The sequence below is a fragment of the Mauremys mutica genome, chromosome 2, assembly GCF_020497125.1.
Source record: "Mauremys mutica isolate MM-2020 ecotype Southern chromosome 2, ASM2049712v1, whole genome shotgun sequence".
Classification (NCBI taxonomy): Eukaryota; Metazoa; Chordata; order Testudines; family Geoemydidae; genus Mauremys; species Mauremys mutica.
In genome coordinates, this window is record NC_059073.1 from 278,219,457 (window position 1) to 278,233,295 (window position 13,839).

The 13,839-nt window shown below is 45.2% G+C and overlaps 1 protein-coding gene across 7 annotated transcripts in view; it reads right to left on the reverse strand.

The window, feature by feature from the left end:
• Positions 1-1,357: 1,357 nt before the first annotated feature.
• The window catches only part of DPP6 (dipeptidyl peptidase like 6), an 828,258-nt gene continuing 815,776 nt past the window's right edge, over positions 1,358-13,839 (reverse strand). For all 7 annotated transcript variants that reach the window (XM_045003877.1, XM_045003879.1, XM_045003881.1 and 4 more), the window contains 5 exons: positions 11,168-11,273; positions 7,910-7,968; positions 5,827-5,899; positions 5,636-5,709; positions 1,358-3,598 (listed from right to left, as the gene is read on the reverse strand). In XM_045003877.1, coding sequence (XP_044859812.1) covers positions 3,452-3,598; positions 5,636-5,709; positions 5,827-5,899; positions 7,910-7,968; positions 11,168-11,273 — 459 coding nt within the window. In that variant the 3' untranslated portion in view covers positions 1,358-3,451. The remainder of the gene's footprint in view (positions 3,599-5,635; positions 5,710-5,826; positions 5,900-7,909; positions 7,969-11,167; positions 11,274-13,839) is intronic.

Sequence of the window (13,839 nt, forward strand, 5' to 3'; positions counted from 1 at the left end):
TCTGAGCTTAGGCCATGTGACCTAAACAATCGACAAGATGCCATTGCAAAATGTGCCTTCCCTCCCCTACTATTTATTCCAGGAGCAAGCACCCAACCCTAAGCTTTTAAAGGGATAATAGGAAAAAAATCCTCTGGTGGAATAATGAGTTCTGGGAGTGCAGCTTTCCAACTCCCCTTGAAGTAGCAGCCTGCGGTGGAGGGTAGCGTGTGACATTTGCGTGTATGTAAGGGGGTGGGAAGGTAACCAAGGCTTGTAATGGGAGAAAACTCTCCAATTTACACCAACGTTTAGAACAGGGGTCGGCAACCTTTCAGAAATGGGGTGCCAAGTCTTCATTTATTCACTCTAATTTAAGGTTTCGCGTGCCAGTAATACATTTTAACGTTTGTAGAAGGTCGCTTTCTATAAGTCTATAATATATAACTAAACTATGGTTGTATGTAAAGTAAATAAGGTTTTTAAAATGTTTAAGAAGCTTCATTTAAAATTAAATTAAAATGCAGAGCCCCCCGGACCAGTGGCCAGGACCTGGGCAGTGTGAGTGCCACTGAAAATCAGCTCGAGTGCCGCCTTCGGCACGCATGCCATAGGTTGCCTACCCCTGGTTTAGAACAATAAAGGATTCGTTTCCAATTTGAGAGAGGCTACATGTAAGATGTGAAGAGAACGTAGCCCTTCCCTAGTAACCAAGGAGCTCCGTGCCATGTAGAGATGGGCATTATTCCCCTTTTACTGATAGACACCCACACCCACAGGTAACTTGCCCATAATCACACAGGAAATCAGTGTTGGAACAGCATGTTCTCATTCCCATTCCTTTCACTTTAACCTGAAAACCGTCGTTCTTCCAGCAGAAGAGACGGGGAGAGACGGCAATAGAGTTAAACCTCTTTTATGGTCTCCGTTGCAACTTGCTGTACTTGATGTTAAAAGTCCATTTGGCCAAGCTTCCCTAGTTGAGAATACTGGCCTATGTCCTTGCCATTCAGCCGCAGGCAGGCAAGAATTGGGGTGGCACCAAGGTGGATGGGGGTGGATGGTAGAAAGGACACTGATGACTCTCCTGTGAGAGAAAGAGAATGTACATCGAAGGGCACAGTTGCCATAAAATATGGTTGAATAACAGAGGCCCTCACATTAGGAGGTTCTTTTGGACTGAACACATTCTACAGGACTTCATGTCTTCCTCAGAAACAGCAATCACTCCTTAGGGTGAGGTGCGCAGTAAGTGGCTTTGAGATGCTATATATGGCATCTGTTCGGCTGGGGGTTGGGTTCCAACTCAGTTAGAAATCACACGTATCGTAACTATTATTTAAGTACCTAACTAAAAAACAAAAAGTAGCAAGCAGGGTGGTAAAATAATGTTTTATTTCATGGATGAACGAACACTACCATGCCACATCCTAAATGTCCTCCTACAAAAGTTTGCGGACAGAGCAGATTTGATGTTTTTCCAATCCAGTTCATTTCAGACTTTTGAGCCCATTTAGTGTAGTAAAACCTGGACACACAGCATTCGTACTGTCTATTTGGCATCCTGCCGAATAAAGCAGCTTTATACTGTAGTTCCTGTTCGTAAAATGTCAATGCACTGTAAATTAAAGAAAATCCCCCAAACCAAACTACATTGTTTCTGTGATTTACCAACATTGTGTCCAGGATGATCTAATTACAACCAGCAGTCAAAGCTTAGAGATTAAAATAAAAAAAAACTTGACACATTAAGGAACACAATGGATACATCATCATTGCTGTCAGGATGTGAGTTTACCCACAGTACTGTGTAAAAATGTAGAAACCTGCGCTGACATTCAAGTTGTCAAATCAAGAAAAGAAATTACATTAATTGATATATTTCCAAGCTAGTACGTCTAAAGAGTCCTGATCAGCAAAGGAAGGTTATAGCATGCATGCTCAACACAAGACTAATATTGGATTGGAGACCTGACAAATAACTGACTTACATTCCTTTATATACAACAAAATGAAATATACAATATTAATACCGGCTGTACATTTGGTCAGAATATCTTACAAGGAGCAACACTAGCCAAAATCTTTATGATATGGTAACTGGAGGTGAAGGAATGATTTTTGAGATTTGAAAGATTTTCACATGGGTTTTTAAACATTATTTTCCACCCCTGCAAAGACCAGTATGATTTTAGATGCTCTGATTTTACAAACCTCCTGCAAACAGAAGACATCACTAAAAGTGGAATGTGATAATCTTTGCCTTGGAATCCAAAATCAAAACTAAGCTGCAGACAGCATGTGAAATAAAACTATCCACATTGATTTTCTTTTTTAATGCTTCACAAGACGATCAGCAAAGTATCTGGTGTAAACTCTCTACCAGAGTGTAGATCAGCAGTTCACAATCTTTTCTGACCGCTTATTAAAAGTAACAAATGTTTGCAACCCCCTTACATTTACTTTAGAAGAGTAAAAATTATATCAAAGCTAAGCCTAAATTCATAGATCCCAAAAGCACAAGGGACCACTGTGATCACCGAGTCTGACCTCCTGTGTAATACAAGCCATTGAACTGCCCCAAAATAATTCATTTATGTGTGTGCTTGGAGAGGTTAACAGAGAATAACTGAAGGATAAGCACATGCAGGGAGGGAGGGAACAAGATTTTCTTTGCTTTACACTGTAATAAAAAATTAACATCTTGCGCCCCCCCCTTCCCCGATTGCCTTTTCTGACCGCATCTAGGGTCATGACCCAGCAACTGGTCTAGTTAGTTCAATGCATGTTTTCTTCCACATCCATGACAAGTTGTGAAGCTGATAAGGTGAGCATGAGATCAAATGTAAAGAGGAACAGGTAAAAACAATATCAAATAGTAATTAATTACATGAGGCTAATTAAACACCAGTGTAACTACAGTGATACTTTGTATAATTAGAATCTATATGTCCCATTGCAGTGATGAATCTTCTAAACATGGGGGAGAGCAGGCAAATATGTATGAATCAGTACCTTTAAAATAATTGTGCTATAATCTTTTCCATTTATTAAGTTTTATCTGACACAACAGGATGCTAACTATGGTAACCCTAATAGAGATGATGTATTTCATTACTACAGCTTCATTTCTTGAATGCAAAAGGGCCATTTAACCTTCTAGTCCTCAAGGTAGTTTCTTGGGGTGGTCCTTCAAGTCCAATTTCTTGAGATCCTTTTACTCCAGAAGTCATTCTGTGGCAAATAAGACGGTGATGTCTGTGACAGATTCATGTCAGACAGCAGTTTCTGCTGAGGTCATCATGCTTAATGTTCTTCCATTCAGGAAGGAGTTGCTGTCCGTAAAGCAGGCGAGCTGCTTTCAGTTTCGTTTAAATACATGCTAACAACATAACATTTCTTTCTCCAGGAAAATGATTCAGTTGCATATTGTTATAAAGAACGGCCTTGTGCTTCGCACGAACCAAAAGGGTTAATCCTCCTCCTCGTCCTCTTTCAGTGTGACTATGGGGAGTTTGTCCTGAACTTTGAAACAGTCCACAAAGAAATTGACAAGGGACTTGTACAAGTGTTGCTCAAGCGCTGCACTGTTAAAGTAATGGCTTTCATCGGGGTACATCTGCAAAGGAACCCAGGAGACCGTGAGTAGCTTTCCGTTCAGGTTAGAGATGGGCCCGAACTGCAGTCCCAGGTCTGAACACCTGGGATCCATCCAGAGCTGCCCTCTGCAGCTCAGGCCCAGCTCTAGCTAATAAACATCAATACAAACACTATCATAGAGCACTTAGGGCTTGTCTGGCACTGGCTAAACTAACAGGCTGAATTTAAACAAATGTAGTTAAATCGGTGCCAATGTCTGTGTGGACACTCTGATTTCAATTTAAAAGTAGATTCTGATCAGGTTTAAGTTAGACCTAAATAGGCCTTAGCTACAGTACAAATGCTTTCCAGGTAATACCTATACCAGCAGAGCCCCCTGGTGTAGATGCAGCTTATGCTGACAGAAGGAGTTTTTCTGTCAGCGTTGTACCACCAGCTCCCTGAAGGACATGAACTGGGAGTGTTGCCAGCATAACTATGCCGGTTGGAGGTGGTGGTGGTGGTGGTGGTTTTTTCACATTCCTGACTGACACAGCTATGCTGACAGAACTTTGTAATGTTGACCTGCCCTTAAGATAACCACACAGGGGTATCCTCCAGTTGAACTAAATGAGTGTAGTCCTATGTAGACAAGGCCTTAGGATCTACTCCTTGCAATGTGAATTAAAATAGTTTCATTACTTAAAAAGTTGAATGCAAACTTGTTGAAAAAGGAATTTATTTTTTGTTAGAAGGAACGTTGATAACTCTCTAAAGGAAATGTCCCACAATCTCAACTATGCTTTTTATTTAGATCTAACAGGCAACTTTTTTACATGTTATATGAATGCTAGTTGATTATAACAGACTTCTAAAGCTGTAATTTTCAAAGGGGAATGTGGAGCTGTGCTCCTAGTTCTCACTGAAAGTCAGCGGGAGTTGAATTCCAAATTCCTTTGAGAATCCCAACCTAAGAACATATGCATTGAGCCAGGGGTGAAAGTAACTTACAGGACTTACCGGTACGCCGGAGTCCTGAGCGGGGCGTGGCCTCAAACAGGAGAGGTGGGGCCTTTCAATATTTAAAGGCCCTGGGGCTCTGGCTGTGGCTGGGAGCCCCAGGGCCTTTAAATCACTCTGGAGCTCCCAGCTGCAGAGGCAACTGGGAGCCCCGGTGCTCAGGGGTGAATTAAAGGGCCTGGGCCTCAGCCACCGCGGTGCTCCGGGCCCTTTAAATCACCTCAGGAGCCCTGCCGCTGCCACCCCAGGGCGGCAGGGCTCCGGTGGTGATTTAAAGGACCCGGGGCTCCACCGCTGAGGGGAGCCCCGGAACCTTTAAAGCGCTGCCAGAGCCCTGCCACTGCTGGGGTAGCAGCGGCAGGGCTCGGGCAGGGATTTAAGGGGCCTGGAGCTCCGGCCACTGTGGGGAGCCCCAGGCCCTTTAAAGCATTTCCAGAGCTCGGGGTTCTGGCGGCGCTTTAAAGGGCCTGGGGCTCCCCGCAGCGGCCGGAGCCCTTGACCCTTTAAATCACCGCTGGAGCTCTGCCACCGCTGCCCTGGGATAGCGGCTGCCAGCACTCTGGCAGTGATTTAAATGGCCCGGGGCTCCCCACAGCAGGCAGAGCTCTGGGCTCTTTATAGCCCCGCCCAAGCCTGGTTGCCCGAGCCCTGGGGCTCCAGCAGCTGGGCTCCAGTGGTGATTTAAAGGGCCAGAGGCTGGAGCCCCGGGCCCTTTACATCACCGCCAGGGAAGTCGGTCCAGTCTGGCATGGCGTACCGGCTCCTGACGGTACGCCGTACTGTACCGTACCAGCTTACTTTCACCTCTGCATTGAGTGCTAACAACTGTGCAGTACTGGGCCAAATCTAAATAATGATCTAATGTGTGTGTGTGTGAGAGAGAGAGAGAGAGAAACTATATAATATACATATAACTTAGTATTACTGTTCTATTTGTATTTTTATATTGTATATACAGTGAGGGCTTTTTTTAAAGCTTACTTCATAACATCTGTTCTCTGTTCAAAGTGCAAGTGACTATTTAAGTATGAAAAATGGAAACACACATATACTGTACCTGCAAGCTGTAATTAGCCTTTGCCCTAATTAGGTGTGTAATAAGGTCTGCAGTATGCTGGAAATGGATTTTTTCTGTAAAATCAGATTAGTATCAATAAATGCATAAAAGTGACAACTTTAATTAAGAAAAAAATCAAAGAGTCTCATAAAGTACACAATGTATCGCACTAAAATAGTGAGTTTACTTACCATCAGATGTGGCATGAATGATCAAAAACTTTTGATCTTTCAGTAATGAGACTCTGTGTGCTAATTTGGTGATCTGTGAAGATAGAAATTGCAGGTAAGATTAAGCATCATGCCAGAAATTAGTGATTTCTGTATACATAGCAAAGTAGCACGTAACTCTGTTTTATATTTGATCACCAGAATAACAAGCCGGTATCATTCCAACCTCTTCCTCTTGGCGGCTTGAATCATTACAGCAACAGAATAGAGGAGGGATTATGCTGTCCATTTCTCTAACCTTCCCCTGCCCTTCGTGAGCAATCCTGCCCCAACAGTAGATGGCGGGTGTGATGGATGCACCCCTGTATTCACACCTTACACACGAGTATAATAATCTTTGTACAAAGTATGCCTTGTGAGGTATCATTTGAAAACTCATAAATTGCTTGTCAGCATTGTCATGGTGAAATACATATAGCAACATAAGTTATAATTAAGTTATAAGATTCTGATATTATTAGCACATGCTCCCCATATCCCTGCCCAGGCAGAAGTCAGCAAACAAATCTGTCCTAAACAAAGGAATGTGTGTTTGGTTTAATTTGCATTTAAGCAGTAAATGGAGTTATCAAGCAGACATGGGCGGGGGCGGGGGGAACAAAAGGAAACCCGAATGTAAGCATACACAGGTGAAAAAAACCCAGTAGGGACCATCCCTCCACCCAGACTCTTTGTCTCTTCGTTCTCATCTAGTTCCTGCATGCTGCTCCCTCCGTTATAACATTGCCTCCAGGAGAATAATATGGCTTGTAAAGTCTGCATCAGGCCTTGGGCCATGCGGCTTTTATAAATTTCACATCACAGTTCCAGGGCTCAGGAAATGGCAGTCTTATGCTCCTTGATTCCTAGAGAGTGCATGGTCCAGTTGTGGTGTTTAGGAAGCACACGTTACATCAGCGTCTGGCACAGCAGGCCACACTTAGAACATTGGGATGTTTCACAGATGCCGTCAATGACGTTTAACAGTTAAATGGTTCCCTCCCCAAGCTAGTCAAAAGTACCAGCACTTACCCAAACCAACCTTCTGAAACATACAGCCAAGCTATTTTGCACTACATCCAAACGAGAACACTGATTGCTTTGGAACCCCTTTCATTTTCCTTCAACTTTCTAGAATAAAAAAAAATCTACCATGGCCTAACTATGCTTGTGAAATTTCAGAGGGCCAGTAAATTCACTATATGGATCACCTACCCACGAGCCCTACCTCTTAAGGAGGAGCACAGGGGCTCTGGCTGATTCTTCTTTGTTGTGAAGTGGGCAATTATTTCAAACCCCAGTGGTGAATGCCTGTGCAAAATCCATTTCATTGGGCTGTGTGCAAGCTTAGCACCAATTTTTCAGCACTTTACAGACACAGCCCCGGTGACCCTTTCCCTCCATGTAGCTACTCTTCTCTAGTTTCCTCAGAGTAGCTGAAGCATTCACACCCATTGAGCCTCCCTCACACCCTGAACAATAACACCCTAACTAATGAGCTATCTGTATTTTAAACCCTGCTAGACTCAAGCCCAGAATTATGCTTACCAGCCACTCAAGCTTCAGAATTCGGAAATATACCAATCTGTGCTTACCACCATCAGCAGCTCGTCCTTGGTGAAATGTTAAAGGGACTTTAAATGGACTGTAGCTTAAACGCATGATCTAATGGGCTGAGCACCAGAACAGAGGTCTAACCAGAGCTTTGGTACTGATTCAGCCTGTGGCCATGGACAAGTCACTCAACCTCTCTGCCTCAGATTTCCCACCTGTAAAATGGAGCTTATAATACCTACCTACTTTAGAGGGGTAGCCTGAGGATTAACGAATGACAAGGCTATTAATTACTTTACCATTAAATTCAAGAAAAACAAAACAGCTAATCAGCCTGTAAACTTAAAGCCGAAATAACTTTCAAACAAAGACCTTTTTACTACTCTCAGGCCCTGGTTTTGGTATTCCCGCCAATTGCACATAAGAAGATAGGGTTAAAAAGTTACATAACATTTTGTCATGGAAGTGTGTACACTGACTCAAAGCTCCGTTCTCAGCTCCATGCAGTTACCTCATATGCTCTGTTATCAATGCCGTGTAGTCCCAAATACCTTTCAGAAAAGGCAGAAGCTTGAAAAGAAATAAAAAAAACATATTGGTCAGTTTTGACTCCAGTGCAGTCCATTCTAAAAATAAAAGCCACGTTTTCTGGCTCAGCTTTCATTAAATGAGAAATGTTTTAGACTCTCTTGTTTTTGTTTTGTTTTAGAAGCCTGGTCAGAATTTATGACTCCGTCTGTAATAACATTGACAGAGAAAACTTAATTATAATAAAAGAATAGTCAAAACACATTTTCCATGCTCCACTGTGCTACATGGCCTTTTGCCATCAATGTATATACAGAGCCATTACATTAGTCACAGGGGAGCTCTGCTATTGGTTTCTGAATGCAACTGAAATATATTGAGAGCTACAAGTTATATACTTTCTGTTCCGCTCTCACCCAATGGCTGATCCCACTCCAGCTGAAGTCAATCGGAATGTTCGCATTGGCCTCAGTGGAAGCTGCAGGAGTAGCACCTTCATTTTAATGGAGCTACTCCTGATTTACACCAGCGCAAAGTGAGAGAGTATCAGTCCCACTGAGTAGCCGGCCAAGGAGAGAAATGGAGGGGAGGCAAGGAGGCTGCTGTGTCTTCCAGCAGCTGGGAGGAAAATCCCTATATAAGTCTACTGGGTGGGAATGGAATAGCTTCCCCTTAGAGGTGTCCTTTGATGGGAGAGGCGAGAAGGTGACCTTAAATCAGTTTCTCCTTGGCTGAATGGGAGCAGCCCTTTGCAAATGGTGATGGGAATATTTGGCCTTTGGAAGAAGTTTTCAAGTTTGAGTTTCCAATGGGCTGATACAGGCAACAGTGAGAATTTGCAGACCCAGCAGGTGTGAGACTCAGTGAATAAAGCCCAGATCCTCCAAGGCCCTCCACATGAGCAAGGTCCTGTGGGGCTCCCCAGTGCGGCGCTGGGCGGGCGCAGGAGTCTGCCCATGCACAGAACTGGGCTGGTGAGTCTCTAGTTAGACCTTATTCAAAACCCTTCATTTAACAGGTGACCAAACCATTTATCAAGCTCACAAAGCTCCATCAGAAGGTGAGTCTGCAACCTAGGCAAATGTGTCCATTTGCATGCACAAGCTGACGCAGGCGGCTTTAAAACCTAGCCAGAATATATAAGGTTAAACAGGGTGGGGCCGTTTGGAGTTCAAGCACCAGTCCTTCCTAGTACTGAACAAACCTTTTTGATAAGTGTCTGGGTTGTGTTCATCACACATTTGTATGTATTTGTTCATCACACATTTGTAAGGTGATAAGTAACACTCAGCGTGGATTTGTGAAGAACAAATCGTGTCAAACCAACCTAAGAGCTTTCTCTGACAGGGTAACAAGCCTTGTGGAGGAGGGAAAGTGGTAGATGCGGTATATCTTGACTTTAGTAAGGCTTATGATACTTTCGCACAACCTCATAAACAAATTAGGGAAATACAACCTAGATGGAGCTACTATAAGGTGGGTGCATAACTGGTTGGAAAATCATTCTCAGGGAGTAGTTATCAGTGGTTCACAGTCCAGCTGGAAGGCCATATCAAGTGGGATCTTGCAGGGATCAGTTCTGCATCCGGTTCTATTCAATAGCATCATCAATGATTTCGATAATGGCATAGAGAGAACACTTATAAAGTTTGTGGATGATACTAAGATGGGAGGGGTTGTAAGTGCTTTGGAGCATAGGATTAAAATTCAAAATGTTCTGGACTAACTGGAGAAAAGGTCTGAAATAACTAGGATGAAATTCAATAAGTACAAATGCAAAGTACTCCACTTAGGAAGCAACAATCAGTTGCACACATACAACATGGGAAATGACTGCCTAGGAAGGAGTACTGCAGCAAGGGATCTGGGGGTCACAGTGGATCACAAGCTAAATATGAGTCAACAGTGTAACACTGTTGCCAAAACAGCAAACGTCATCCTGGGATGTATTAGCAGGAGAGTTGTAAGCAAGACATGAGACATAATTTTTCTGCTCTACTCAGTGCTGATTAGGCTCAGCTGGAGTATCGTGTCCTGTTCTGGACAAATTGGAGAAAGTCCAGAGAAGAGCAAGAAAAATGATTAAATATCTAGAAAACATGACCTATGAGGGAAAATTAAAATAATTGGGTTTGTTTAGTCTGGAGAAGAGAAGACTGAAAGGGGATATGATAACCGTTAAAGAGGAGTGAGAAAAGATGTTGTTCTTAACCTCTGAGGACAGGACAAGAAGCAATCGGCTTAAATTTCAGCAAGGGAGGTTTGAGTTGGACATAAGGAAAAACTTCCTAACTGTCAGGGTGGTTAAGCACAGGAATAAATTGCCTAGGGAGGTTGTGGAATCTCCATCATTAGAGATTTTTAAGAGCAGGTTAGACAAACACCTGTCAGGGATGGTCTAGATCAGAGATCGGCAACCTTTGGCATGCGGTCCATCAGGGAAATGCGCTAGTGAGCTGGGATGGTTTCTTTACCTGCAGCGTCTGCAGGTTTGGCTGATCACAGCTCCCACTGGCTGCGGTTCACCGTTCCAGGCCATTGGGGGCTGCGGGAAGCAGCCTCGGCCAAGGGAGGTGCTGGCTGCCACTTCCTGCAGCCCCCATCGGCCTGGAACGGCGAACCGTGGCCAGGGGGAGCTGCGATCGGCTGAATCTGTGTACGATGCAGCTAAACAAACCGTCCCGGCCCACCAGTGGATTTCCCTGATGGGCCACGTGCCCAAAGGTTGCCGATCCCTGGTCTAGATAATACTTAGTCCTGCCATGAGTGCAGGGGACTGGACTAGTTGACCTTTCAAAGTCCCTTCCAATCATACGATTCTATGGTTCTATCTATGCTATTATGGGTGAGCTAGAATTACTGGGGTAGGAAGTGGCGATGTGGATGGCCGCACTTTGCAGTCATTACCATTGTTACTCTTTATTTCATGTGTGCTCAGCATGGCATAAGATACAGAAAGTCACAGGGTCCCTACCTTAAGGAGCCTATTGTCTGAGGCCGCATTGTGGAGCTCTTACTTACTTATGCAGGGGACTCATCCCATGGAAGTGAAGGGGCCAGCTCACTAATGGAAATAAAGGGCTTACAGTCTGGCTCGAAATAGACAAACACCAAAGACACTGGGAGAGGCAGAAGCCAGGTTTTAAGAAACAAAGAGAAGGGAGACCTAGTAAGGGGAGAGTGGGAATGTGGGAGCTGGCTGGGAGCTGGCATTTTGTGGCCTCCGGAGAGTGGCATTTACCGTATAATTTCAAGTCTGTCAATGGAGAAAGAGCAGCTCCGCACGTGAATACTTGATTCTCTTCACCAGCTGGGAGAATAAAAGCGCTCAGGTAGCCCCCGTAGTCCTAGAGTACAGACAGACACACGTGTTAGAGAGAATGCAAAAATGGCTCCCTGCCTAGAATGCTTATAATCTGGGATATGTCTGAGGTGTGATTGCAGCATGCGTGGACATACCTGAGCTCACTTTAATCTAGATAGCTTGCTAACACGGGCTGTACAACCCCACCTGGTCCATGCTGCTGGAGCTGCACTGCTATTTTAGCTGTCTAGATCACAGCAAGGTTGAGTATGTCTACATGAGCTGCCGGCACATCATTGACTGCAGTACAGACATTCCCTGAGACGTGGCTGTGGCTCTGTGGGGATTAGCTGTAAATTGAGCCCAACTAATACAAGGTAATGCCTTAGCCTGGGTGTTAAGTTCACACAAACGCCTCCCCGCCATTAGATGACACAAAATCCCACCAGGCCGAGGTACAGCAGAGTAGAGTGTTCATTAGATTAAAACCCATTCAACTCTGCTTCCCAATGTAACGGGCTGGTAGCTAATTTGAGACGCACTGGGGCACAGTCAGGTGCGTTCTGAAAAGCCTGCCAGCATTACGTATACCTATGTGCATGTGGGGCAGTGGTGTTTTCAATACACAGTCTAATGAATGGGAAACAGGGTTCTAAACCAGTGCCACAGCCCCACACAGAGTTACTACACTAGCCAGGTCCTAAAGCCGGATTCTTGCAGGCCCTACACAGGAAAATCTTCCCATTTACCTCAGTGGGAGTTTTGCACACGTAAGCAGTGGAAGCCTGGGTCCTAACTATGGGCCTGATCCTGCAACCATTTATGCACTTAAATAACTTTGGGCTAGATCCACTAAGGGATTTAGGCACCTATGGCCAAAATTTAGATCTTCAAACCTTGCTCAGCTGCTGCCTAACCCTGCAGGTGCCTACGTCCTGAGGCCCATGAGTTGCCACTGGTAAAGTCCCATGGCACCTACATTTCTGCTGCTGGGCATGTGCACAGCTGCCTCAGTCCTGTTACCCAAGCAGGATCCTCAAACTAGGTGGTCCCCACCTATCTTGCCTGCGGGCCTCACCCAGAACAGAGATGGTAGAGACATCCTAACCACTGGGCTGTGGGGTTTTCTGGAGAGGATCTCTCTCAATCTCTCCTACGGAAACTGTTCACTTGTATAAACAATTACATAGGCACTGGAAGAGGGACTGGAATTCGGGTCTCCCACGGCCCAGGGGGATGCCCTAACTTCTGGGCTGTACAGTCATTCTCACGCTTTCTGGCCTATGACTACTAAGTATTTCATACAAAGTGGAACAGCTTCAGCAGGAGCGACTGAATGAGACCCACTCCAGCATACCTCAAATCCCCACTGATTAGGGCACTCACCTGAGAGGCGGGAGCCCTAGATTCAAATCCTTGCTCCATGCCAGTCAGAGGAAGTGGGATTTGAGCCTGGATCTCCCACATCCTGGGTGAGTATTCTAAGCACTGGCTAAAGGTTATAAGCCGAGAGTGTCCGCCTGCAGATGTGTACACAGGAGGGGACCCTCCCCCTTGTATAAAGATATCAGACACCTCTGCAGTCTGATCTCTGTGCAGGACGAGGTGTGGAGGGTCATCAGACCAGGGTGAGAAGAGTGTATGGGAGGGAAAGATAACTCAGTCAGGGTCTCTAAGGAAAGCAGTGGCCATGGGAGTCCCTGATAGTGCAGAGGTACAGGGGAGTCCATACAGATGGCCAAGCCTTCTCTGGATCTTTGGGGAACCGCCAAGTTCAAGAGTGTGTCCCATAGCCTATGTCCCCTAGCTCCTGTTGGCAATTCTCACTTCCCCCAGAACCTCCTACTGTGTGCTCTTCCCAAGGAGAGGAATGATCTGGACCATGAGGACCACTTGTGTCTTCAAAATAACTGTATGTGTCTGTGTCCAGGACTGGGCCCTGTATTCGCATCTTGCTCTGTTGCAGAGTCTGTAAAACTGCAGCATCCTCTAAAAACCATCAGTCACTGGTATGGAATTTGGTTACTGCAATGCCCAATGTGCGAGCAAAGATTCTGGATGTGTCTCATCTGAAACAGACATACAGTCAGACTCGAACTGCTTACACTTAGACCCTGAACCGGCAGTCCCTGCTTGGGCAAAACTCCCATTTTTTGGGTGTAAGGTCTGAGTTTTCAAAGCTACAATGGTACATTCATTCTATGGCTGTGGCTACACTTAGCACTTCAAAGCGCTGCCGCGGCAGCGCTGCCGGGGCAGCGCTTTGAAGCGCTAAATGTAGTCAAAGCGCCAGCGCTGGGAGAGAGCTCTCCCAGCGCTGTCCGTACTCCACCTCCCTGTGGGGAATAACGGACAGCGCTGGGAGCCACGCTCCCAGCGCTGGGGCTTTGACCACACTGGCGCTTTGCAGCGCCGCAATTTGCAGCGCTGGAGAGGGTGTGTTTTCACACCCTGCTGCAGCGCTGCAAATTTGTAAGTGTAGCCAAGCCCTATATTGTCAACCTTAGTATGTTTTCCATCAGGTCTGAATGAACTGGTATCATTCCAAGAACCCATCTCCCTTCCTCACTGCCTTCAGAAATAGTGCTAATAGCAAAACTGTTATTAGC